The 25,654-nt window shown below is 44.4% G+C and overlaps 1 protein-coding gene across 4 annotated transcripts; it reads left to right on the top strand.

Annotated features, from left to right (window-relative positions):
- The first annotated feature begins 71 nt into the window (after positions 1 to 71).
- Cops7b (COP9 signalosome subunit 7B) lies at positions 72 to 25,450 on the top strand. 4 transcript variants are annotated; one of them, XM_075951191.1, is made up of 9 exons: positions 4,189 to 4,319; positions 8,360 to 8,537; positions 11,398 to 11,473; positions 15,741 to 15,829; positions 18,419 to 18,621; positions 20,726 to 20,831; positions 21,539 to 21,540; positions 21,673 to 21,720; positions 24,261 to 25,450. In XM_075951191.1, the coding sequence occupies exons 2-9, from the start codon at positions 8,376 to 8,378 to the stop codon at positions 24,391 to 24,393; spliced, it is 819 nt and encodes a 272-aa protein (XP_075807306.1). In that variant the 5' UTR covers positions 4,189 to 4,319; positions 8,360 to 8,375; the 3' UTR covers positions 24,394 to 25,450. The 4 variants fall into 4 exon arrangements, with proteins under 4 accessions (XP_075807303.1, XP_075807306.1, XP_075807304.1 ...); XM_075951188.1 differs by lacking the exons at positions 21,539 to 21,540; positions 21,673 to 21,720 and adding an exon at positions 72 to 471 and having other exon boundaries at positions 4,070 to 4,319; XM_075951189.1 differs by lacking the exons at positions 4,189 to 4,319; positions 8,360 to 8,537; positions 15,741 to 15,829; positions 21,539 to 21,540; positions 21,673 to 21,720.
- Positions 25,451 to 25,654: the final 204 nt, after the last annotated feature.

Here is a 25,654-nt window from a genome sequence, read left to right as displayed (position 1 = left end):
TCGGGGACGGAGAGCGTCAGTGGGAAAGGCCCTCTCGGAGGAGTCCCGGAGGACAGAATTTTCATTCGTGTTGTTGCCTAGAGTTTGTCCCAGCGGAGCGGTGGCTTGAAATCTTCAGAGGCTTGGGGAGTTTGCTCCCGTCGCCGGGCACACTAGCGGTCTGAGACTGTGGCAGGCTGCTCTGTGCAAGGTGGCAGAAACTACATTTCCCAGCCTTCCAGGGAGTACGCTATCCCAGCTCACCATTAGAAGCCGGGGACTACAAATCCCAGCACACTCTGCGCTCCATCTTTCTAACTTAGGCTCCAGTGTGCCGCGCTGTGTGCGCAAATTTGGAATCCGTCTGTAGGGTTGGTTTCTGAATCCGGTTACTTGAAACCCGGCGGGAGCGTCCTCTTTCTCCCTGGAGACAGGACAGCCCACCGACAGTTAACTTCTGTTTACATGGAACTCAGAAGTCTGCAAACCATGGTAAGACTGCAAACAACTAACAAAACCACGTATTAAGCCTTGAAAGATAATAGAACAAAATGACTTCCTCAAATAGTGCTAGTTTATCAGTCTGGGGTGCACTTTTACGTGTTTTGCAGGGTTTATGTTGTATTTCTGCTTCAGACTGGGAGACTAAGGATTGTATACTCAGTGTCAGTATAGGAAGACCTAAAAGAATTTAGCAACGCAATCACTTTTTAATCTTTAGTTTTTAAATATGAGGAGATGAGGACTGGAGAGGCAGAGATTGGCCACAGATCACAGCAAGTTCTAGAGTTAGAATTTAGCTTTAAGTCCACTGACCTGCAGTGTGGTCTCTTTCCACTACCCTAGGGAGGTGATATTTTTAGCAGCATGACAATGTGATTGTTTTTCTCCTTAACTAGCAGTTTCCCCAACTAGGTTGAAACGCCCAGAGAATAGGTAAGCATATTGGATTTCCTGAAAGAGGCTGTAGTGTGATAGTGTGATTTCCTCAGTCTAGATAGGTCTTGCTATTTTGACTTGCTTTTTTTTTTTGTCATTCAAGTTGACATTTAATATGATTTTTCCAAAAAGTAGAGTTGTTTTAGCCCTCTTTAAAGATGCCTATGTCCTTCCTTAGGCCTTCTTTCCTGTTCCTGTTTCCACTATACCCATTTGAACACCTACCCATTTTTTTTCCCCTTTCAAGTAATTCAACAAACTTTTTTTTTTTGGCTCAGGTACTGAGTAATTGAAAGCTATGTCACCGTCATTGGAAGATACATAACTGTTTAGGGAGTTAAGGAGATTCAAGATAGAGTGATGAATGACATAAAAGAAAAGACGTTAGAATGCCAAGAGGATTACCTCTTGGCCTTTTGGTTAAGATCAGGTGGAGAATGCCTTAGAGGTGCAATAGCTGCTAAAACTTTATGGTAGAAGTAGCGTTTTAATTTAAAACAGCAGTTTTTAGCATGTGGGTCACAGTCCCTTTGACAGATCTCTATTTCCAAAAATATTTACACTATGCTTTATAACAGTAGCAAAATCACAGTTATAAAATATCAATGAAAATAATTTTGTGGTTGGGGATCACTATAACATGAACTGTATTGATGGATGAGCCATTAGGAAGGAAAGTTGAGAACCACTAAGGATGAGATTTTTCCCTCATGTTAAATTTTTTTTCATCTTGAGTTGCCTTTGTTACTGAGATATGCCACACATTCTGTGAGAGAAGATATACACACCCATCAGTACCACTCAAATCAAGATGCAAATCATTATCATGCCCTTCCCCAATCAGTACTGCATCCCCATGTCTGGAGGTAATCAATTCTCCTGCTTTCATGGCTATTGGATATTTTGTCCGTATTTGACTTTGTGCGTAGATTTCACTTGAATGTGATTGATCACACAGAGTGTATAGGGTATGTCTGGCGTTCTTGTTAATCAGTAGTTTTGTGTTTGTACCATTTTTTTTTTCAGTTGGCAAATTGTACGTATAAACCCCAGAGTTTATCTCCTCTAAAATAGAGGGACTTCTGAGTTTGATCATTGACAGGGCTACGTTCTGAAGTGAGCATTCCTGTGTGCTTCCTCTGGTGGACACATTGCATAGGTTTTTAGGGAAAAGAGTTGTTAACCTTGTAGAATATGCATGTGGTCAGGGGTAGCGGACATCACCAGTTTTCCAGAACGATTGAGAACTGAGGCTTTTGCTTGCTATGAAGGAAAGTTCTAGTTGGTGTTTAAACTGGGTGTTTGCCATAAGTCTTTTTAATTGTAGCCATTCTGGCTAAATGTGGCATTTAGTTAGAGTGTACATTCCTGGTGTTCTGATGCTGACCACCTTCTCTGCTTATCTGAGTGGGCTTTTTGTCAAGTGCTAAGCTTTGCTCATTTTTTTGTAATTAGGCATTTGTCTTCCTACTGATTTGTAGTTCTTTATGTAGTCTTACAGATTTCTTTTTCTGACATATACTTTGCAGATGTCTTTTCCAAGAATGTGGCATGTCTTCATTCTCTTACTAGCGTCTTTTGAAATATAAGTGATCTCTTTTGCGTTGTTGTATCAGTGTTGGGATTGACCGTGCCTGTGCTAGGCAAGCGCTTTACTGCTCACCTACATTCTATCCCAGTACAGATGTTAAAAAATTGTTTTAGATTTACTTATATTTTATGTGTGGACTGGAGAGATGGCTCAGCTGTTAAAGGCTAGGCTCACAGCCAAAACTATTTATCTTGTGTGTATGAGTGTTTTGCTTGCATGTATGTGCACCGTACGTATGCTTGGTCTCCTTGGATGTCGGAAGAGGGTGTCAGATCCCTTGGAACTGGACTTATGGATGGTTGTAAACTGCTGTGTGTGTGTGTGTGTGTGTGTGTGTGTGTGTATTGGGAACTGAACCTGGGTATTCTACAAGAGTGATGAGATTTCTCAACTACTACACAGTTTCTCCAGTTCCTTTTTTTTTTTAAGAGAAAGAGAAAGTTATTAAGTACATTGTAAGGGAGCAGCAGGCTGGGCAATAACTAGAGATCTGCCCATGGCCAGAAATGATTAATTTAATATAATAGAGTATTTTAAGTTTTTAAAAAGACTGCTCTTTCCATTGAATTTAAGAAACATTGAGTAGATGGCTAATAGAATTTTTATAGGAAAATATGAGAGAAGGACATTGTAAAAATAAGAAAAGGAAGACTGGGAGGAGGGGCACTAGAGAGATCTGCCTGCCTCTGCCTCCTGTTTGCTGGAATTAAAGCCATGTGCCATCATGCCTGACTTCTTCCATGTTTTAACACCCCCCCATCAAAACAACACCCCCCACCCAATCTAGTTTTTCTTCCCCAATCTATTTTCTGTGATTTCAGCTTTTCTCACGGCACTTACTAGCCTGGATCTCTGTGAGGGCAATAACTTTGCTTTTGTCACCCCGTAACGGTCTGTAATTCCTGCTAGAACGCAATAGACGCTTAACGTTATTTATGCATTTGCAATCTTTGCCTGCATGTATGAATGTGCACCATGTGCATGCCTGGTCCCCACAGAGACCAGATGACGGCATTGGATTTCTCTGGAACGAGCCTTCCTTTGGGTGGGTGTAAGCTCCATGTGAGTGTGTGCTGCTCTGTGGGTCCTAAGAACCCAACCTAGCCCTCTGCAGCATCAAATGCTCTAAACCTCCGAGCCATCTCTTCAGTCTTCGATCTGCTTATTTGTAAACAGTTTCAGAGTACAGGTTAGGAACATAGTCTTTGGCTTCCGTGAGCCTGGATTCCAACATTGCTACTTACTGACTTCAACTGTTAGCCTTAGTTAGCATACCGGAAAATGAGAGTATTTTATACAAGTCATAGTTTTATGAGAATCTGGCAAGATAAATATGGACATCTGTCAAATAAAAAAAATAGTTCAATAAATAGTGTGTCAGAATGCCAAGGTAGCCGCAGTTGCCTGAGGGCTCACTTGTAAAGAAAGTTCAGCCAAAGGGGTGCTTTTTGGCCCAGGATAGCGATGATGACAGCTACTATATAGGCAATTACCTAGGCCACATTCCTCTCGTCGGGCCCTGTGTTTTACTTGCCTTTTATTCTGCTTCTGGGGCTGCAGCTGGTCTCGGACCCTCCTCTCCCGCCGCAGTCTCACTCTAGGTGGGAAGTTGTAAAAGCCGAGCAGGAACATTGTGTAGGCGGAACTCGAGTGCAGCGGTGGGAGGCTTCCGGGGGAACAGCACCGGTGACGGGTCGGCGGAGACAGAAAAGCGCCGGACGCCCGGCCGATCATGGAAGCTTGACAACCTGCAAGCAGGCTCTGGGAGGCCGAGACATCGGCGAAGAGGACAGAGAGTCGGAGCGGACAGGTAGGAGACGGCAAGAGGGCAGGTCCCGCTGGTCTTGGCTGGACCTCCTGCTTCGATCCCGCAGGCTTTCCCAAGAAAGCAGATGGCCACGCCGCCCCGCCCCCGTTGCAGGACACCGGGAGGTCCTCACTGTGTGCTGCTGGCTAGGAGCAAGCCCACCAGTTCTGACGTCCAGTCTAGCTTGCGACTGTCGTCTTCCACGCGGTAGCTGCCCTCGATGCGCCCCTTCCCATAGAAGCTGTTTCCTTTGACCCTTTTTGGCGCTTCAGAATAGCGTCTTCCCGAGACGGGAATTCATCTCCACTCCGTCCCTAACCTCCTCCTCGAGGAGCCTCCCACTTCAGAAGAAAAACGTCAGTCACCATTTTATTCCATCCACGCTATCCCCACAGACTTTGCTCTTGAGATTGAGATCTTTCAGAGGCACCCGAGTTTCTCCCCATCCCCAACTCTCTTCCCACTCTGCTCCTTCCACTTAGTCTCTTGGCTGAGACTCCCATCTTTTCGGTTGTGTCTGCTTGGGAGTGGAGGCAACGACCAGGTTTTGTTCCTCATTTTCTAACTTAGTCTTCTTCTCCTCACCTGTCTTCCTCCCCTTCTCCCCTTCTTCCTTTCTTCTTCCCTTCCTCGGCTTTCCTTTTTCTTCCTTAGAACTCTTTGTTTTCTAGCACTTCACCTTTTCTGTTTCTGAGAGGATCTTAGGTAACCCTAAATGAGGCAACATACTTACCTTTCCTAATATCCTGAAAGGGCTCTTCTTTGACTTTTTTTTTTCATTCATACCCACACACCCATGCCCCTTTTCTTTCATTTTGTCACATTCTTCAGTGTGTATCATTTCTGGAAAACAAATCTTATGTGATGTTCCTTTAGAGCCCATACACACTCAGCATATATGTATATTACACAATTGATGAACTGTTCTGTACCAAATATCTTGACGATGACAATATAATATCTGCATTGGGATTGGGAATTGGAGAGATAGTTCAGCTGTTAAGAGTACTGGCTGCCTAGGCAGTGGTGGTGGCCCACACCTTTAATCCCAACACTTGGAAGGCAGAGAAAGATGGGTTTCTGTGAGTTTGAGGCCAGTCTGGTCTACAAAGGGAGTTCCAGGACAGCCAGGGCTACAGAGAGAAATCCTGTCTAGAAAAAACAAAAAAAGAGTACTGGCTGCTCTTCCAAAGGACCTGAGTTTGATTCCCAGCACCCACATGATGGCTTACAGACCATCTGTAACTCCATTCTCTGGGGATCTGATGCCCTTTTCTGGCTTCTATGGACACCAGGGATGAACATGGTGCATTCATACATTCAGGCAAAATGCTCTCATAGATAAATTAATTGAAAAACAATATCTGCATTGTTCCTTCATATCCAGTTATTAAGATTTTGTACAAGTTCTGGAGTCATGTTTGTTAAAATGTCCATATCGGCAGGAGGTCAAAATGCAATTTTTGACTTAAACAGAATGTATTTTCTAGATTTGAATTGTGATGTGGGAGTGTCATATATCAATCTGTTCATTTCATTGGTTAAGCAACAAAGAAACTGCTTGGCCCTGATAGGTTAAAACATAGGTGGGAGGAGTAAACAGAACAGAATGCTGGGGGGAAGAGGAAGTGAGCTCAGACTTGACAGCTCTGCTCTCTGGAGCAGAGACGCTATGCTTCCCCTCTCTGGGCCAGACGCCATGAAGCAAGCTGCCAGGTCAGACATGCTGAATCTTCCCCGGTAAGACTGATGCTACACAGTTTATTAGAGATGGGTTGATCGGGATATGAGAATTAGCCTGTAAGGGCTAGAGTTAATGGGCCAAGCAGTGTTTAAATGAATACAGTTTCCGTGTAATTATTTCGGGTGTAAAGCTAGCCAGTGTCCGGCAGGGTGGCAGGACACAGCCCGCCGCTCCTATTACTACAAAATAGCGCCCAGACGTGTGGACAGTTGAATCCACTGAAAGCCTGAGAAAGCTTGGGAAAGAGTAAAGCATGTTTTCTTGGTAGCAGCGATTTCTCGGGTCTGCTCTGCTTGCTAGAAGCAAGCAAGCGCTCTCATCTAAGAGAGGCTTCCTGACTCAGCTTTAGCTGCAAAACCCTGCAGCTCATTAAGAGGTCCTGCCACGAAACACTTAACCGGTGTTGACAAAAAGCTGAACGCATGCTTTTCGGTTTTCAGACATAGCAGGAAAAAAGCTGCGCCGTTTAAAAATACCGGCTTTCTGGGCTGTCCTGCCAGGGCAAACTCTGACTGTTTGAGGCAGGAGGGCCAGCTACAGAGAGAGGACTTGAGTGTTGTCTGTTGCAGCTTGTTTGATGGCAAGGACCTTGAAACACTGTAGACTTGTGGCACTGAATGTGGCTCTGGCCAGTACCTCAGCCACAAGGTTGGAATGGCAGAAAGCTAAGGAATGGGCTACATCTAGCCGGCAAAGCCACGGCTTTAGTCCTACTGAGATTGCTTGGTAAATTAAAGACTCATGTGGTCAGAAAAACAGAGAGAGATACAGTAAAGAGAGCGTCAAAGACAAAGAAAATTTTTAAATAACTTATAGTGTTAAAAATATTTGCAGACTAAACGTCAAAGTTCTTAAAGTAAAAAACAAAGGGGAGAAAGAGTAGTTGGGTGTGGTAGTACTCACCTTTAATCCCAACACTTGGGAGACCGAGGTAGATTGACCTCGTAGTTGAACTCTGTGACTTCAAGGTGTGGTAGAACACACCTTTAATCTGCCTCTGGGAGGACCTCTGAGAGTTCATGGACAGCCTGGTCTACAGAGTTATTCCAGGTCAAAGATATACAGAAAATATAAAATAAAAGTAAAAATAAACGAAATAGAGGTCAAAATAAAGCCGTACAAAGATGGAAAATACACAGAGAATCTTGATACTGTATGCTATTATTCTCTCTTTAAATTGTTTGAATGCTGAGAAAAGAGCAACAGCTGCTAAAAGATATTTGTTCATAAATGCTGCTGAACTAATCCAACATAGATATTTTGAAAATGCTGGGTGGCCGGCAGGGTGGCGGGACACAGCCCGCCGCTCCTATTACTACAGAATTGTCTTTTTTCCTTTCGTTCTATCATTCATTCTTTCCTTCCTTCCTTTTTTCTTTGAGACAGGGTTTCTCTGTGTAGCCCTTGATGTTCTGGAACTAGCTCTTGTAGACTAGGCTGGACTCAAACTCAGAGATCCTACTGCCTCTGCTGAGAGCTGGGATTAAAGGCTCGTGCCACCACTGCCTGGTTAGATTTGAATTATCATTGCTTAATTTTGTAATTATTTTTCCCACCTTCCTATGCTGAAATGACTTTTTTCCCCCATTGCTGGGCAAGCCAGTGCCTTGTATAATATGCTAAGCATTGATTTAGTGTGGAGCTCTGAAAATGGGCTTTTGATGAAATGAAATGCGGCTCTGTTTTCTCTTTGTTTTGGATATGTGCCTGGCTGTCGGTGGGATTCTTCTTTTTTTTTTTTTAAAAAAAATTTACTTAATTTTATGTGCATTGGTGTGAGGGTGTCAGATTCCCTGGAATTGAGTTACAGACAGGTATGAGCCACCATGTGGGTGCTAGGAATTAAACCTAGTCCTTTGGAAGGCAGTTAGTGCTCTTAACCATTGAGTCATCTCTTCAGCTCCTGTATGTGTGATTCTAATGACACAAAAATTGCCTCTGTATGGGCAGTATTCTCTGTCTTTTAATAGAGCCTAGAAATGAGGTAGATATAAAACATGTGTAAAGAAACTCCCCTGTGTCCTGGTCAGCTTTACGGACTTAGAAGATGATGCTTCTGATGGAACAGGTAGGAAAGTGTCTTTTAGACAGTGTGTTTCAGAACAACTTCAGAATTGAGGGCAGAATATCTTTAACTCCAAGGTGAAGTTTGCCCATCTCACAAAGTGGTTATTGTATCTAGATTCAGGGGCTGTTTTATGGAGAGTTGTGAAACTAAAGTGTTCTTGTGTCTGACCCAGCACTCAGTTCACACTTTGGAAAGGTGGTAGAATGACTGACCCGTTTTCCTTCTGGACAGATCTCAAGACCAGAGAATGGCAGGTGAACAGAAGCCCTCAAGCAACCTCCTGGAGCAGTTTATTTTATTAGCCAAGGGTACCAGTGGCTCAGCTCTTACCACTCTCATCAGCCAGGTGCTGGAGGCTCCTGGAGTCTATGTGTTTGGAGAACTGCTGGAGTTGGCCAATGTTCAGGAGGTAAGGATAGTTTTCAGACAGTCTTTCTGTGCTATATTCTTCTCATTCTCCAGGTCTCCAGCGAATTTTAACATTGGTACCCTCTTATTTGGAATTGGTGGAGAGGAGATCAGGGATAATGTCTTAGAGCTCTTTTATTCAGTGTTCCCTTAAAGTGAATAAAACTAGATTGTGTTGTTCATTGTGTGAAAGATAGTAAGACAATCCCCATGATCTAGACACAGACAGTGTTGTTTTATTGTTGCAGTCAGTTTTGGGTCATTGTACATAGTTCCACTGAGCCACATTCCCAGCCGACCTGATTTTATTTTGTTAATTGTAAGGATTTGTTTGTTGTTTGTTTTTTGTTTTTCAAGAGAGGGTTTCTCAGTGTAAACTTGGCTGTCCTGGAACTCACTTTGTAGACCAGGCTGACTTCAAACTCATGGAAATCTCCCTGCCCCTGCCTCCTGAGTGCTGGGATTAAAGGTGTGCACCACCACTGCCTGGCCTAATTGTAAGTTTTTATTTAACGTAACTCTTGCTTGTTATACTTATAGTAAGGTCTGTGAGGGCAGAGTCGTTTAAGCTTACCATGGCTTCCTTGGGCTGACATGTAGTAGACTTTGAGTAAAGATTCAGTCAAAGCCAGGCAGTGATAGCACATGCGTTTAATCCCAGCACTCGGGAGGCAGAGGCAGGTGGATCTCTCTGAGTTCCTAGACCAGCCAGGTCTACAGAGCAAGTTCCAGGACAGGCTCCAGAGCTATTCAGAGAAACTCTACAAAACAAACAAACAAACAAACAGAAAGATTCAATCAATAATTTTTTGAGGAAGATTTGAGAGTTAGGCTTTTTGTTTAGTTTTGGTTTTTTTGAGATTGACTCTTGTGTTTCCTAGGCTGGCTTTGATCCTGCTTCCACCTACCACGTGCTGGAATTATGGGAGTGTCCTTGACTAGGCTCTTTTTCCAATAGGAAAGCTGACTAGCTGAAATGTGTTTCTTCAGATTCCTGAATGAACATGCCAAGTAATTTTTTTTTGTGATTGTTGAGAACTGGCTAAGAAGAAATGGATGGAAAACAAGCTGGCAAGACCTTACAGACTTAGCCAGTCAGAGAAGTTTTGGAGTATCTGCATTAAAGATCTAGCTAACTTTGTAATTGTATGAAAAGTAGGTGCTAGATTCAATGTTCGTTACTGAATCTCTTCTACTCTGGTCCTGAGACTTGAGGATGTTCATGATAACTCGAAAGGGCAGCTTTGGGCATGTAAGGATGCTAGCATTCTCACATTGGAGCTTACTGGGGCTTAGCAAATCTCCTTTGCCTGCCTACTCTTTCTGTTGTTCCTGTTTGAGCCAGGAATAAACTAGTTGCTTGTCAGAATTCTGAAATTATGGATGCAATTGTTGGAACTCTTTTTTAGATAGCTAAAATAGAATAATGTTGTCCCTGTTTTGCTTTATGGGGTTTGGTAAGTGGGAAGAGATGGTGAGTGTGTGTGTCTTTGAGGATTGAACATACAGTGTTCTGCATGCTGAACAGGTACTCAGACACTGAACTATGTGCAAGTCTTCCTTTTACTTTTATTTTGAGCCAGGGTCTTGCTGAGGCCCCCAAGCCAGTAGCTCAGCCTGACCTTGAGCTCATCATCTCCTTCCTTTAGCTTTATAAGCATCAGGGATCATAAGCCTGAGCTGTGTGATACAGCTCAGCTACTCTTTGCATTTTTTTCCCATGGATGTCATTTTGCCATCCCATGACATAAGTGAAATAAATTAATGAACATTTTTATTTGGCTCAGGATGATAACTCTGTTCCAGTATAGCCATTCTGTCACACCTTACACTGTTCTAGGATGGCCAGGGTTCACAGTTCATATTTAGTGCTGAAATTTGGAACTAGTCATGCAGTTTGTTTTAGTGGGTGCCACCATACTAAATTGGGGGCTGGCAAGATGGCTCAGTGGGTAAAGGTGGTGGCGTATAAGCCTGATGATCTGAGTTTGATCTCTGAGAACCTTCATAAAGGTGGGAGGAGAAAATGAACTCCACAAAGTTGTTCTGTGATCATACACATGTGCACTGCATACATAACCACACATACATGTCATACACATGTCATGTGCAGCAACAGTTGGTATGTAGACAGGATCACCACACTCTCTTGTTTTTTCTTTTGAGACGAGCTCTCATTCGCAGCTCATCCAGGCCGACTTTGACTCAGTGGTAACAGGGTGGTGTTGAGCTCCTGATCCTGCTGCATCCACCTGAGGAGTTACATTTATGCAGCATGGATTGAACCTAGCTCTGTGTGCATGTTAGGCAAGACTCCCAGCCTTCGGTATTTGTTTTAAGGCAGGGGAGATCCCGAGAAGACTTGATGCTCCTGGTGCATAGAGCTTTGTGGTGGAGTGGCTGGCAAAGGGGCAGAGAGAGAGGAAGAAGAAGCTACTTGAACATCTTATATGTTGTGCAAAATGTCTTCCCGAGGAAAGAAGAAGATTCCCTTTTGAACTCAAATAGTCTTGTTTAGTTTTTCTCCAAGAATCAGAAGTGGAAAGGACCTTAGGAAATACCTAATAAAATAGTACAGAAGAAATGACCATGAATGACATCCTTGACATTTGGTCACAAGTCCTCTATAGAATATTGTAGTGAAGCTGGGTGGTGGTGGCGCACACCTTTAATCCCAGCACTCAGGAGACAGGCAGGTGGATTTCTGTGAGTTCGAGGCCAGCCTGGTCTACAGGACAGCCAGTGCTGTTTCACAGAGAAACACTGTCTTGAAAAACCAAAACCAAAAAGAAAGAAAGAAAAAAAAGCCTATTGTAGCGATTAGTGGAAATTTGTTTTGTGATGAACTTTTCCTTCCTCAGCTTGCAGAAGGAGCTAATGCTGCGTACTTGCAGTTGCTGAACCTGTTTGCCTACGGAACGTACCCAGATTACATAGGTGAGTTGGCTAAGACCCTGCAGAAGATCTGAAGCTCGTGGTAACTGCCAGCTGTTTGTAGGGTGGTAGAGTTATGTGTGGGTGTGGGCAGGGTAAGCAAGTCTAATTACTGATGTGACCATATCTCCATCTTCTGTGCTCCGAAGGTAACTTCACAAAAGCATTTCCCTGATAACCTTTAATGTCCTAGGTGTTAAATGGGGATTATGTGTGTGTGTGCATCAGTGAACAGAGGCCTGTATATCTCCCAGATCAGTGTCTTGAGCAGTAGTGTTTACAGGGCACTCAACTAGCAAAATAATCAAGTGTTTTTTTGAGACAGGGTCTCACTTTGTAAGGTGGCATGGAACTCAATATACAGAGCAGGCTGGCCTTGAACTCAGATACTCCTCCCTCTGTCTCCCGAGTGCTGGAACTAAAGGCACACTTCATCACACCTGCCAGTTCAGTGTTTTAAATGTTATCTAAAAGTCTTTGAAGGTCTGGTGAGATAGCTCAGCAGGTAGAGGCACCTGATAGGATGCCCGACTGATGGCTTGTGTTCAATTCCTGGGACCCACATGGTGGAAGGAGAGAACTGACCTCTGCAGGTTGTCTCTGTGGTATGTGCAAACACACACACACTCACACACACATATACATTTTTAAGAAAAAAAATCTTGTTTTGCTTTCTTTGTTTTGTTGAGATAGGGTTATGTGTAGCATGGGCTGGTCTTGAACTCAAAACTTTCCTGCTCCATTCTCTTGAGTGCTGAGATTATAAGAATGAACCACCATACCCAGCTTGAATGTTCTCCAAAATAAGATTACTATATTGAAGAAAATCTGGAAAATAAGAAAACATTATAAACCATGAAGTTGCCCTTAGCATTATGATGCTGGGTGTTTTTCCTCCTTTATGCTTGTTTGGTGTTATGTAGGTGTAATTAGATTGTGTGTGCAGTCTCATTCCTTGCCTTTCCCAGGCCTTTGTCCAATCTATAGTTAAGATATTTAATTTTTTAAAATTTTTATTGCTTTATAAATAATACAATTCAAAATTTCCACTTTCTCCCCTCCTCCCATTTCCCTCCCATTCCCCCACTCACCCTCCCCCCCCTTTAATTTTTTTTTTTTTTTTGGTTTTTCGAGACAGGGTTTCTCCATAGCTTTTTGGTTCCTGTCCTGGAACTAGCTCTTGTAGACCAGGCTGGCCTCGAACTCCCAGAGATCCGTCTGCCTCTGCCTCCCGAGTGCTGGGATTAAAGGCGTGCGCCACCACTACCAGGCTTTTTTTTTTTAAAGTCAGAGTTTTGCTATGTTGCTCAGGCTGACTTCAAACTCTGGGTCCTTCTGCCTAAACCTCCCAATTTCTCATCTTACAGATATGTGCCATCATGTCTACATTCATTTTTACTATTTCACAATAAACCACTATACCACTGCGTTCCTAGCTCATTTGAATGTTTTTATTTTAATTCACTTATATTTTTGCTAATTTTTTTCATACAATATATTTTAATCATATTCTTTCTCCTCCAACTCCTCCCAGATCCTCTCCACCTCCCTACCCACCCAACTTCATGCTTTCTCTCTCTCTCAAAAAGAAAAAAGTAAAAATAATAAGAGAAAATAATAAAACAAACAAAAAGCAAAAAGAACCTCTGAAAAAAACAAGCCCATGGAGTCCATTCTGTGTTGTCTCACTACTCCTGGGCATGGGGCCCACCCTGGGGTACGGCTGATACACTCAGTGACACTCCGCTGGAGAAAACTCATTTTCCCTTCCCCAGCAGGTATCAGTTACAAATAGCTCCTTGGTTAGGTGTAGGAACTTGTGTCTGTCTCCCCTGTCAGTGTTGAGGGTGCGGGACCTTGTGTCTGTCTCCCCTGTCAGTGTTGAGGGTGCGGGACCTTAAGATGGCTCAGTAGGTGACAGCACTTGGTTCAAGGCTGACAACTTCTGTTCAGTTCCTGAAGCCCTAGTGAAAGGAAAGAACTGACTCTGGAAAGTTGTTCTCTGACCTCCACATGCACACTGTAGCACGACTGTGCTCACACTCACACACACATTATACACACCCACACAGTAATAGTAAATAAAATATTAAGAAACATTAAATAGTCAGGAATGAGGTGCTTGCAGGCTTAAATATTACCTTTATTTCTAAGTAATTCTTTTTGGCTTTCCTAGTTTCATCTTCCTTTCATCTCCTCTCTTTCTTCTGTCTCTTCTTTTGACAGTATAAAAGTAGACTGGGACTCAAGAGTCCTGCCCCTGTTTCCTTGGCATCGTCCTCTCCACTGGCCACTTCTACTTATTCTGTGTTGCTGTCAGATTGAACTGTTTGCCACTCTGGTACATGACATTTCTCTGACCTGCTCTTTGTCGCTGTCTAAGGAGGCAGCATTGCCTGGATTCTGGAACCAGACTGCCTGCATTAGATTCTAGATCCACTTCTAGTTGTGTGTCTTTTAGCAAATTAAATGATCACATGTGTGCCTCAGTTTCCCTGTCTATACAATGAGTGTAATTATATAAGCCTTGTTTGTTTGTTTTGTTTTATATTTTGAGACAGAGTTTCTTTGTGTAGCCCTGGCTATCCTGGCACTTGCTCTGTAGGCCAGGCTGGCCTCGAATTCACAGAGATCCTTCTGCCTCTGCCTCCTAACACTTTTGTAAGTCTTTAAGCTAAATATTTCAGGATTTAGAATTTAGTAAATTTAAAAAGGTAACGTGGGGCTGGGGAGGTAGCAGTGAAGAGCACATGTTGCTTCTGCAGATGACTGGAGGTCAGTTCTCAGCACCCACATCAGGCAGCTCAGTGCTCCTTATAACTCCAGTTCTAGGGGTCTAGTGCTTCTGGCTCTAAAGGCACCTGTACATATATGCAGATACCCACATATAGACATACTCACATAATTAAAAATAATACAAATATTTTTAAAGAAAAGTAGTGTGGTGGTGTTGCACGCCTTTAATACCAGCACTTGGGAGTCAGAGACAGGAGGGAGGTGAGTTCGAGGCCAGCCTGGTCTACAAAATGAATTCCAGGACAGCCAGGGCTGTAACACAGAGAAACCCTGTCTTGAAACCAGAAAAAGGGTAATGTGATATATGTGCCTTTTTCTGTAATCTTATGGGATGTGGGCAACAAAACAGATGAATATTCACAAGTAGGATAAAAAACTAGTATAGGTTTAAGGGACGAATTGTTGTTTGATGTCTTTCAACATTATGTTTAAGAAAAAAAAAATCCAGCCAGATGGTGGTGGGGCACTCCTTTAATCCCATCTCTCTGGGAGGCAGAGGCGGGTGGTCTCTGAGTCTAGTTTAGCCTGGTCTACAGAGTGAGTTACAGGATAGCCAGGACTACATGGAGAAACCCTGTCTTGAAAAACCAAAAATTGGTTTACTAAAACTGTGCTCATCCCTCAAGGTTCATCTCAAACTCTTCTTCCATGAAACCTTCATTTTTGTGGTTTTGCATCTTCCAAATGAGATTGTATTTGTTTGTTCTCTCTTTCTCTGTCCCCCCTTTTCTTCTTTCTTCCTTTATTCTCTTTTTTTGTCTTCTCTATCCTCATAACTATCTCTTCTGGTAGTTTGTATCTTTCTTTTGGTAGTTTTACCTTTGGATTTGTAGCTATAGCAACATCCAATTGCAAGACTGAGACTGGACATGGTGACTTACACCTGTAATCCAGCACTTGAGAGGCAGAGGCAAAAGCAGGTGGATCAGGAAATCAAGGTCATCCTTCACTGCATAATGAGTGTCAGGTCAGCCTGTGTTACCTAAAATCCTGTCTCAACCCTTTTTCCCTCAAAAAATCAACAATAAAACAAAGCAAAACAAAACAAACCTGAGGACACATCCAGGGTTATTGAATTGTGTACTCCACATAGTTGGTGCTTCTGGAGTTGTGTGGTGCAGCTCCCAACATAGCCGAGAGTTTATTCATCCTCGACTCCCTGATTCTCCTTGTAAGACGTGTGCATTGCACATAACATGCTCACTGAGCTTCACAAGGGCACAACACTATTCCATTAAGATAGTCGGTCACGTCATTTGTTTGTTCATGTCTAGCTCTGATACTAAGTTCCTGTCTTTGCTTTCTGGAAGCACATGGTCTTCCAGAGAAGGTAGGGCTGTGATGGGGAGTGTAAGTGCGCAGTCATGACAGTGATCTAGTAGTAGATTTGGTGGGGGAGTTGATGAACTTATCATAAAAATAAATCCTAATTTTATTTTGTGTCTTGATTCTTGTGGTGGGTGGGACCGAGCAGCCAACAAGGAGAGCCTGCCAGAACTGAGCGCAGCTCAGCAGAACAAGCTGAAACATCTTACCATCGTGAGTTTGGCATCAAGAATGAAGGTACTGTCCAAACCTTTCCTGTCTTCATCTGAACCCCGGCTCAGGTGTCTTATTGCCATCAGTGAAAGAACTTGCAGCTAGTAATATCCTAAATGCATGAAATGTACTTGGCAACTAAAATGTGTGGACAGTCACTCCCCATTCTGTTTTGGAAAAGCAAGCCCAGCAGTGACTGATGCATCATGTCTCTCTTCTGGCATGCTATGGGGCTTCATGCAGGTTAAGAGGAGCCTGCTACCTAAATGCTCTTAAAAGGTGTCTTTTTGACTGTTTTTGTTATGTGATACCGACCCTTACTATGTGGTCAAGGCTGTTGAACTCACTATGTAGCACAGGTTGACCTCACAATCATGGCAATCCTCCTGCCTCAGCTTCCCACATGCTAGGCTACGTGTGTGTCACACTATACCTGGCCTTAGTAAGGCTTCTTGCAGTAAGCTAACAGCTTCCTGATTCCCTGGTGCACTACATTGATTGCACTCATGCTGGGGGAAAGACTTGCTGTGTTGGGCTGAGTGGAGTTTAACTGATTTGTGATACTGGGGATTGGATTCAAGGCTTGTGCATGTGAGGCAAATACTTTCTATCACTGAGCCACACCACTAGTCCAGAGAGATACAGTTCTTTTTGTTTTGTTTTGCTTTCCTTTCTCTCTTTCTCTTTTTTTCTCCCTCCCTCCTTCCTTTCTTTCTCTTTTTTCTTTCTCTCCCTCCTTCCCTCTCTCTCTCCCTCCCTCTCTCCCTTCCTCCTTCCCTCCTTCCTTCCTTTCTCTTTTTTCTTTATTTCTTTCTCTCTTTCTCTGTCTCTATCTCTTTCTCTTTCCGTCCCTCTTTCTTTTCTTTTCTTTCTATAAAAGGTTTCTTTGATCTGTAAACTAGGCTGGCCTTGAACTCAAAGAGATCCACTTACCTCTGCCTCCTGAGTATTGGGATTAAAGGTATGCTCCTGCCTGGCAAGATAGATACCTGTTCTGTTTTTCTTTGGGATTTTCAGGGTTAACCGCATTAATTGAATTTTTTCCTTATCTGCTAACTTTGTGTTTATTTAATTTTCATATGCCAACATTAGGACTTATCCTGTCAAATTCCACCATATCATAACTGCTGGTTCTCTGCCTCAGCCAGTTTAGAAGAAGCCTTGCAGCCAGTAGCTTACAGCTTTTAACAGAGAAGGGCCAGACTCCATTAATGTATAGTTGGTTTTGGCTTACCCCCTCCTTATTTGTGTCTTGCTATGAGAGTATGCCTGTGATAAGTTTGCTTTTCTCCTCTGTAATTAAGAGTTGTGTGTTTGTTCCTTGATTGTCTTTTCAGTTATCTAATCACAGATTAGGTTTCTGGTCGCCAGCCCCGTATTTCAGGTGCAAAGCTCCTCTTCCCCTTTTCATCCTTTCCTCCCTTTCTCTTGTTCTGGAGATTGAACTCCGGGGTTGGAACTCAGTGCCTGTGCATGTTTGTCTGGTGCTCCACCACTGTGCTATACTCGTGGCCTAGTCGGCCCTATTTTCCAGGGGAATCGGGGCACAAGGACCTTTTTCTTTTCCTAGTCATGGACCTCTTAAGCATGGTAAAGAGTAGGAAGACTGTCTTCTTCTTGTCTTTTTTTTTTTTTTTTTTCCCGAGACAAGATTTTTCTGTAGCTTTGGAGCCTATCCTGGAACTAGCTCTTGTAGACCAGGCTGGCCTCAAACTCACAGAGATCCACCTGCCTCTGCCTCCCAAGTGCTGGGATTGTGCGCCACCAACACTTGGCCAGGAGTAGGAAGACTGTTTTCTTCTCTCGAGGCCGATCATTTTATACCCATCCATCCCCCTGGAGAGCATGCTTTAATCTCTAGGAAACCCTTCTAGGTGTTCTTGCTGTGTTTCTCTTCTGTATTCGCCTTCCTCTTGCCTGCTTCTCCTTTATTTCTAAACTAGTTCTGATATCTCAGGGTTTATAGAATATATATGTTTAGATACTCTCTTTTTTAGTATGAGGGGCTGTTACTGGAGATTTGATGTAGGTTATAAGAGTTTGAGAAATAAACACAAACTTCAGGATCCACTGAACTGCCCAGCTCTACTGGCCTCTGTAGGTAGTAGATGTGCTGGCCTGCGAGGCGATTGGTTTTTGTTGTTGTTGGTGCTGCTGCTGCTGCTGCTGCTGCTGGTGGTGGTGGTGTGTGTGTGTGTTTGTTTTGTTTTGCTATGCCTCTACTGTACTGGGTAAGCCCTGTTTGAAGCTTGCAGCCGTTCAGCATTTTATGCAAAGTCTTCAAGCCTCCATAAGGTGGCAGTGTAGTGAATACTGAGTATTTCTCTTTGCTGTGGAAGGAGTGTTTAGCATCTGTCAGAGGATGGGTGTGGAAGGGGGGAGCAGAGAGCTAGGAAGGTGCTTCCTTGGGTGCTGTGGATCTTGTTTGGGTGTCACAGGTTCCACAGTTTATTTATCCATCTCCTGTTGTCTTAGATATTGATGATTACCACTGGCCTGCATTGCCTAAGCACAGAGAGACAGCTATTGCCTTGTGGGTAATACTTGAATTTTTTTGTTTCTTTGTAGTGCTTGCCAAGTGTTTTTTCTAACTGTCATGTGACCTATCCACAGTGTATCCCCTACTCTGTGCTGCTGAAGGACCTGGAAATGAGGAATCTCCGGGAACTAGAAGACCTTATTATTGAGGCAGTCTACACGGACATCATCCAGGGCAAGCTGGACCAGCGAAACCAGCTGCTAGAAGTGGATTTCTGCATTGGCCGTGACATCCGAAAGAAAGATATCAACAATATTGTCAAGACCTTGCACGAGTGGTGAGGCTGGGAGATGGAGGGGGGCTTCTCGTACGCCCTTTGTGTCTCTCTTTACAAAACTGTGGCTTTCAGAAGTCAGCCAAGGGTTTGTGATAGGCCTTGGGGCAGCTGGGAAACTGAGGCGCTAGGACATGGAGACTGAAAGTGGGGCTTCATTTCTAATGACAGCTGTGTGGCATTAGGCATCATTTCAGGCTTCCTTGTGCCTGAGTTGTAAAACTGACTTTAAATGTAGGAGGGCTGTGTAACAGTGGGCCATAAAATACTCATGTGGAGATGCAGGTAGGATCTCTGCCTCCTGGCTGTGTGGCACTGAGTCTGCACCTTCCAAACATAAACTCAGTTTGGCCAAGCTCAGGAAGTAATGTTTGTCAGTAGCACGTCAGCTAGTTAGTGCTGGTGGAACGTCATGAGGGCTATATTAAATGGGCTTTTGTGACTTGGAACACAGGCGCATAGCATAGGTCATAATTGTCTGGGTGGCACACACCTGTAATCTCACCTCTCAGGGTGCTGAGGCAGAAGGATTATGAGTTGGAGGCCAGTTGGAGACTCTAATTCCCAAACAACCTCCTGCCCAAAAAAGTAAGTGAATTTAGGAAAAGAACTGGGACTTAGGGATATAGTTTTATGTTAGTAGAATTTGATGTTTGCAAAAGTGATTACATGTTCTGCAAGGATTTGCTATGAGGTTGAAATGATTTGGTGCTTATAAAGCCAGTGCTTCTTAGGGAATCGTGAGGAAGTTTGGAGGGAGAGAACATTATTGGGAGTGGGGAGGCTCACAGCATGCTGTGTGTCATTACGCAGAGTGGACAGCTTTGTGCTGGGAGATAGGGAACCTTGCTTTGTTTTTGTTTTTGTTTTGGGGACAGGGCCTTGTTCTCTAATCCAGGGTTGCCTGGAACTGTGTGTCCCAGGTTCCAGGGATACATGGTTTAGATCAAGTTTAAGATTTGCCCTAAACTCTGATTTGCCCGACTCTGCCTCCCAAGTGTAACCACACCCAGATTTTTCTTCTTTTAAGATTTATTTATTAGTGACACACCCCTTTAATCCCAGTACTCAGAAGACCGAGGCAGGCAGATCTCTGTGAGTTGGAAGCCAGCGTTTACAGAGTGAGTTCCAGAATAGCCAGGGTTACACAGAGAAACATATGCATACACCTTTTCTTTCTGTCCCAAGAAAGAATGTATGTATTCATTTTTATTTTATAAGTGTCTTACTTGCATGTATAGAAGTACACTGTGTTTCGCTGGTGCCTGTAGATGTCAGAAGGGGATATCAGAGCCCCTGAAGCTGGAATTATGGATGGATGTGAGCGTGTCCATGGGTGCTGAGAATTGAACTTGGCTCCTCTGTAAGAGCAACAAGTGCACTAACCATTGAGCCATCACTTTAGCCACTGAAAGAGACTCTCAGAACTCCTATTTAGATGTTAGAGGTCAGTTAGAAACAAGAGTTATTGTCCTGAGAGATAGCACAAATATGGCAAAATGTTGACCATATTGAATAGTAGTGGGCGGTATATGAATATTCATTATATTGCTTTTCCAAAATGTTCTTATTTTTGAAACAGGATCTCAGTTTGTAGACCTGGCTGGTGTTGACCAGTCTAACCTTGAACTCAGGCCTGCCTTTGTTTGCCTCTGCTTCCTGAGTGTTGGGATTAAAGGCTTATGTCACCGAGCCCAGCCTGTTTTTAAAAATTTTAAATGAAAAGTGGGAAAATAAAAGTGAGAAGTTGTTGATAACTAGGAAATAACGTCAAATTCTGAGGACAAAGGCAATCTCTAAAATAGCATGTGTTTAGAAAATGTATTTTTTTCTCTTGTAGAAAGGGACCAGCCAGGGTTACCTGTAGAGTTTGTCCCTCCTTCCCTCTTTTTAGTCTGTACCACTGTTTCTTACGGGCTGCGAAGACTGGAAGCTAGAGCTGTATTCCAGGAAACTCCCCCAGGCCACTGTATCTGTGAACTTGTCTGGAAGGAGAGGGACTGGTACGGCGTCCAGCAGAGGGGTTGTTGAAGGAATTCCCATCAAGTGCTGGGCCTCGGGAGGGCTCGGGCCTCACTGCCGCTCAGGGCTGGTGTTTCCATTGCAGGTGTGACGGCTGTGAGGCAGTTCTGTTGGGCATCGAACAGCAAGTTCTGAGAGCCAACCAGTACAAAGAGAACCACCACCGGACTCAGCAGCAGGTGGAGGCAGAGGTAAAGAGACAGGGACATTTGTTCCTCTCTTAGGGTGTGCCGAGATATGAATTTGCAGTGTTTTTGTCTGTGTCATGTGCTTTCCTGTGAATGCAACAAATAGCCCTTAAACACGCCTGGGGTTTGGTGCTGGAAGGTAGGGATGTGGCCAAGAATGAGCAGGCCTAGATTATAGAACATGTAATTCTCCAGTGTACGCACACTCTGTAGCTGGTGAAGAAAAGAAATGGTGACGATGTGTTTTAAAAATGGGTACAAGGGAGCTGGAGAGATAGGTCAGCAGTTAGGTGGATTCACCGCTCTTGCAGAGGACCTGGGTTTGGCTCTCTGCACTCACATGGTAGCTCATAGTCACCTGGACTCCAGTTCCAGGGGGTCCAATGCCTTCTTCTAGCCTCCATGGCTTGTCCTTGTCCATGTACCCAGACATATGCCCAGGCTCACTCACATACACATAGAATAATAAACATTAAAAAGTATTGAAATTTGAAAGAAGTGTGAGGACAGGGCAAGGTCACCTCTTTCATACCAGTTAATGTGTTAACCAACCGCGTTCTAGGACACTTAGAGCAGACTGATGTGGAGAGAGAGGGCAGAGCTCAGCACCTTGTTCATGGTCTGGTGTCGGGAGCAGGTGCTCATGGCTGAGCTGTGCTTCAGGTGCTTACGGCATCCTCGCCTGAACGGAACACATACATAAAGAACAGAGGTGATCCTGGCACAGCCTCCTGTGTTGTTTCTTCTCTTATGCTTGGCTCAGATCTACAATCGTTTTTATCGATTGAGTAGGTGAAATATATTTTTTTCCCATTTGTCCTTAAATTCCATTGCTCTTCAGAAGGGAGAAACTTGATGTTTTCCTTTCAGATCTCAGAGCAACAACTTTCTGGTGAGTTGTGCCTTCTAGAGCCTCCCTTCGAGTTCAGTCAACCCTATGACAAACTGCCTGAGAAGAAATAACATATTTAAATGTAGTTCGGCGTACCTGGGGGAGACATAATACAACAGTAGCGTTCCACGGTTTTGCAGTGCCCCTGAGCAGCACTCTGGAGGGAGAGGAATGTGGCTTGCAGCATCATGAAGCTTCCCTTCGTTGCATTTGCTTTCGGAATGTATTTTTCTTTATATTTGAATGTGGCTGTGTGTGGTGTTCTGTGGAATATTAATATATAGCTATTGTTACACATTTACAGACTAGGCTGTGTTCCCCTCACGTAGGAATAGAACAAGAGTAAGCGCAATTTTTTATTGTGGAGAAAATCCCTCAGGAGTTCAGTTGTTACAGTTGCTAAAACCATGCCTCCTGGGAACCTCAGAGTGCGATTCTCACCATCTCTCACATCTCCGCAGCCTTTCCTGTGGGCTTGATTCTGTTTGCTCTTTTTGCTTTTACTTGCTCTCTAAAGTCCACCCCAGGCTGGCTCAAGCTTTCTGTCCTCCTGCCTCGGCCTCTTGAGTCCAGGGACTATGGTTACCTATCAACACACCTGCCTGTCTCTTGCACTGCCCTGAGTTCTCCCCGTTCCCTCCCCCTGGGGAGCCCTTCTGTCTCTTGCTTGTCCTTAGGATCTCTGATCTGATAGTACCAGGCTACATTTTGTTAACAGGTACACCCACTGGGAAGTTCCTGATGCCTATGCTTTGAAAAGCTCTGCCAACTCTAGGTTCCCTGGGTGGGGTGGGGCAGAGGCAGCCTCTAGGCCAATTCCTTGAGGAAGGAAGCCTGAAGGGCCCTCGTCAGATTTAGGTCAAAGAAGACACACTTGTGGGAGTACTTGTTATCAAATGGGTGTGAAAGATGGGGGTGCAGATGGTTGGGTACCTTTAGTCTTTGAGACTAAAGTAGGTTTAACTGGTAGACCTGCCTGGGAGGCCATTCTTGGGTCCTGGACGTGGGCATCTGCACTCAGTTCAGTACTGCCTGGCAGAAGCACTAGTTGCCATTGTCTATCTTTCCGCCACCTCCTTTCCTCCCATTGCGTGTATATTTGTGGGTACAGGTGCACAGGCCTGTGGATGCACCTCAGGTGTCATTCCTGAAATGGAGTCTCTCTTTGGCCTGGAAGTCTCCAAGTAGGTCAGGCTGACTGATCAGTGGGGACCAGGGATCTGTCTCTGCCACCTGACCCCTGGGACTGTAAATGTCTTCTGCTATGCTTGGCATTTTGTGTATGGGTTCTGGAATCAAAATCAGGTCCTGTGTTTGCAAGGTATGCCCTTTGCTGATCGTGTTATCTCAGCCAACTAGGTGGCCTTTTTTTTTTTTTTAATACAATGGTACCTGGAGGGACAGCCGTGGGTGCTGGGAACCGGACTCTTATATTTTTGATTGTGAGCCTAGCCTTTAACGGCTGAGCCATCCCTCCAGGCCTAGGTAGACTTTTTTAAAGGAGTTGTAATTTTTATTAAAAGACTATGTATCTATCAATTTACTTACTTATTTTTTAGACATGGTCTCACTATGTAGTCTTGGCTAGCCTAGAACTCACTGTGTAGACCAGTTCAGGGCTGGCCTTGAACTCACATAGAGCTGCCTACCCCCATCTCCCCAGTGTTAGGATTAAAGGTATGTGCCACCATGTCTGGCAAAAGACATTTAAAAAAGATTTTATTTTTACTTATGTATATATTGTGTGTCTGTATGAGTGTATGCCATATGTATTTGGGTGCCTGAGGAGGCCAGAAGAGGTTATCAGATCCCCCGTAACTATGGGATGTTATGAGTTGCCAGATGTGGGTGCTGGGAACTGAACTAAGGATCTCTTGTTGCTTCAGCAAGAGCAACAAGTGCTCTTAACTGTTGAGCCATCTCTCTAACCCCAATCTGAAGAAACTTTTGAGCATAAGTAAAACATATCCCCAAACCTATCCATCCCCAAATCCTGAAAAACATTGAAATCTGAAACACTGCAGGTTCAAGTCATTCCAGACACTGGATGCTCAGCCTTCACAGCGATACTGATTCAGTATGAAACTTGCATCCATTTGATCTGGAAAGCCCGGTCTAAATACATCCTTCACAGATGCTCCCAGGGTGCAGAGGTAAACGAAGGCTGTTTATACCAAACACTGGTTCTTAAAGTAGAAACGTGTGGGCTGGGGAGATGGCCCAGCAGGTAAGGGTGCTTGCTGCTCTTCCAGAGGATTCACAACTACCTGTAACTCCAGCTCCAGGGAAGCCGATGCCCTCTTCTGGCCTCTGGGGCCATCTTTCTAGCTCCTAGTTCCATGTTTTTTTTGCTGAACTCATTTCCATTTCATTTATGAACAGCCCGTGTGTCTTCCTCTGGGTTTCTGAATATCATTTTAGATTTTGTTGCAGAGGATTTGGGCCACTTCTTTAGGTGGTCCTTAGAGTGAGAACAGGACTTGGTGAGTTTCAGGTTTGCAGGTACAGGCAGGTCACACAAGTTCTGTTTCTCCTTCTAGGTTAGCAACATCAAGAAGACACTCAAAGCAACAGCATCCTCCTCAGCTCAGGAAATGGAACAGCAGCTGGCTGAACGGGAGTGTCCCCCTCATACTGAGCAGAGGCAGCCAACTAAGAAGATGTCCAAAGTGAAAGGTCTGGTCTCCAGCCGCCACTAGGGCCGGCTGGGGCAGCTGGCACTCACCAGGCCTGGGTCAGGTGGGGAGGGGACACCCAGGCCCTATTCCTCCCCTCTCTAGCTGCAGTGAGTTCCAGACCTGCCCACCCCTCACCAGTACCTCCCCATCCATTGGTACCATTGCGGAAAACGATTGCTCCTCCTTCGCCTCCCTTCCTAGTTGTTCCCTTCAGACTCAGGGGCTCAGCGGATGCCATCCCAACAGGGTCCGACACTGCCCAGCTTCCCTCCAGGGGTTCCTGTCTCTGTGTATGGGCTCCCCCCCCCCAGTTGTTCTCTTGCTCCATGTCATTTTGTCAGGCTGGTCCTAAGCTGGAGGCAGTTTACCCAGTCCCGAGGGATGACTGTGGAGGAGGCTCCTCTCTGAGTGAAGAGGGGGCCGTGCTTCTCTAGCCCCACGTACCACAGTACCCACAATGGTGCAAGTGTCTCTAGTCAGGTAGCCACGGTCCCCCCTCCTGCCTTACCCCTGTTGGCAGTGCCAGTTCAGGCCATGGAGGGATGTGGTGCTGGGCTCTGTTTACTAACCCTTTGGGTTTTCAACCTCTTCAGCCCAGCCAGGATCTCTCCTCAAGTTGGGAGCTCTGGGCTGACTAACCTCTGGTATCTGAGTATGAGTGGAGGGTGGCAGAGGTATTTCTCCTGCTTGGTGTCCTCTGCCGGCCACTCCTCCTGCTGTCCCTGACTGCTCAGCCTTGATTTGGCACCTAGGCCCAGCTGCCCACTGGGATTGTCTGCCAATATTTGCTCTCCTGAGATCTTTCATGCCTCCTGGCCATCCCTGGGGTAGGAATGGTGGTGCCGAAGCTCCTCAGATTGGTGAAGGACCATTGCTGCTTCTTTCTCCTTCCTTCCTGCCCCTCCTTGGCTGGCAATCCAGAGCCCTCTGATGACATACTCCTGACCAGAGAAAAGGACTTGACTAGACTTTCTGAACTTGAACAGTTTCAGGTTATATTTTAATTTTTTTTTGTACAGGTTGATTCTAATACATTTCAACATGCCTTTTTCTCCCTTTGTGTCAATATTTGTTATAGTCTAATCGCCGGGGATTTCTCACCTGGTTGGAGGGTGTGTTTTGTGTGTGTGTGTGTGTGTGTTTATTTTCCTTATTTTCCTAAGGGGAGGTGGAGGCCCTGAACTGATTTAAACTTCATTGAGAAAAAAGCACATTTTAGAAAAAAAACAAAATAACAGAAGTGTAGATTTGACATC

Source organism: Microtus pennsylvanicus, chromosome 17 (assembly GCF_037038515.1).
Source record: "Microtus pennsylvanicus isolate mMicPen1 chromosome 17, mMicPen1.hap1, whole genome shotgun sequence".
NCBI classification, from domain to species: domain Eukaryota; kingdom Metazoa; phylum Chordata; class Mammalia; order Rodentia; family Cricetidae; genus Microtus; species Microtus pennsylvanicus.
Note: the sequence above shows the minus strand (reverse complement) of the source record. Positions and strands in the feature narration are given on the sequence as shown.